Raw genomic sequence first — 693 nt, forward strand, 5'->3', positions numbered from 1 at the left:
GCAAATCATAACAAACAATATATTAACCATGATAGGATGATACTTTTCCCATCAACAACTCTAAAATCACCTTAACAAAAAAGAACTTCTCTTTGCCAATCTGCAAACCCAAATGATACATTACACAGTTGACCTGTCTACGTGCTCGCTGCAATTTTAAGCTTAAAGCAGTGAAGCCAGGCTATTCTTCAAATGCTTTCACTTGCCACTCTTTTTTTAGGCTTCTTATCCATGAGGAATTAGCAAAAGCATGAATATGCCAAATGATTCTTCTTTGAGACATAATGAGTAACGAAATCAGTGGCCAAAGCGGAGGAATCAGGAATATAAGCCGGAACAAGTATTTGAGTCTTCCCAGAAGCAATTCTTTTACCAGCTACATTCGAATAGAACAGGCCCGAGATAGCGGGAACGAATACGTCACTTTGAGAACATACATAGAAGTCAACAACCTTCTCAAATTCAGAGGTCTCTGAGTCCAAGATCTTTGTCTTCTTATCTGCTGGTATTATCCCATCCTGCCAATATCGAGGAGCAAAACGAATGTGAAATCTTAAACCCCGTCTTCTCATGTTCGATCTTATTATGTATGTTGGAAATAAGTGCGTGAACGGTGAATCTATACTTATTTGCACTGAAACCACTTATACTGTTCTCAGTTGGAAAAAAAAAAAAAAGAAGAGAGAGGCTGGT

General features: G+C 38.2%; 1 protein-coding gene across 2 annotated transcripts in view; it reads right to left on the reverse strand.

Moving 5' to 3' along the window:
* Nucleotides 1-6: 6 nt before the first annotated feature.
* The window catches only part of LOC21388455 (protein MANNAN SYNTHESIS-RELATED 1), a 6120-nt gene continuing 5433 nt past the window's right edge, over nucleotides 7-693 (reverse strand). For both annotated transcript variants that reach the window (XM_024175106.1, XM_010112584.2), the window contains one exon: nucleotides 7-518. In XM_024175106.1, the coding sequence (XP_024030874.1) occupies nucleotides 240-518 (279 nt within the window). In that variant the 3' untranslated portion in view covers nucleotides 7-239. The remainder of the gene's footprint in view (nucleotides 519-693) is intronic.

Source organism: Morus notabilis, unplaced genomic scaffold (assembly GCF_000414095.1).
Source record: "Morus notabilis unplaced genomic scaffold, ASM41409v2 Scaffold1776, whole genome shotgun sequence".
In the NCBI taxonomy this organism is placed as follows: Eukaryota; Viridiplantae; Streptophyta; class Magnoliopsida; order Rosales; family Moraceae; genus Morus; species Morus notabilis.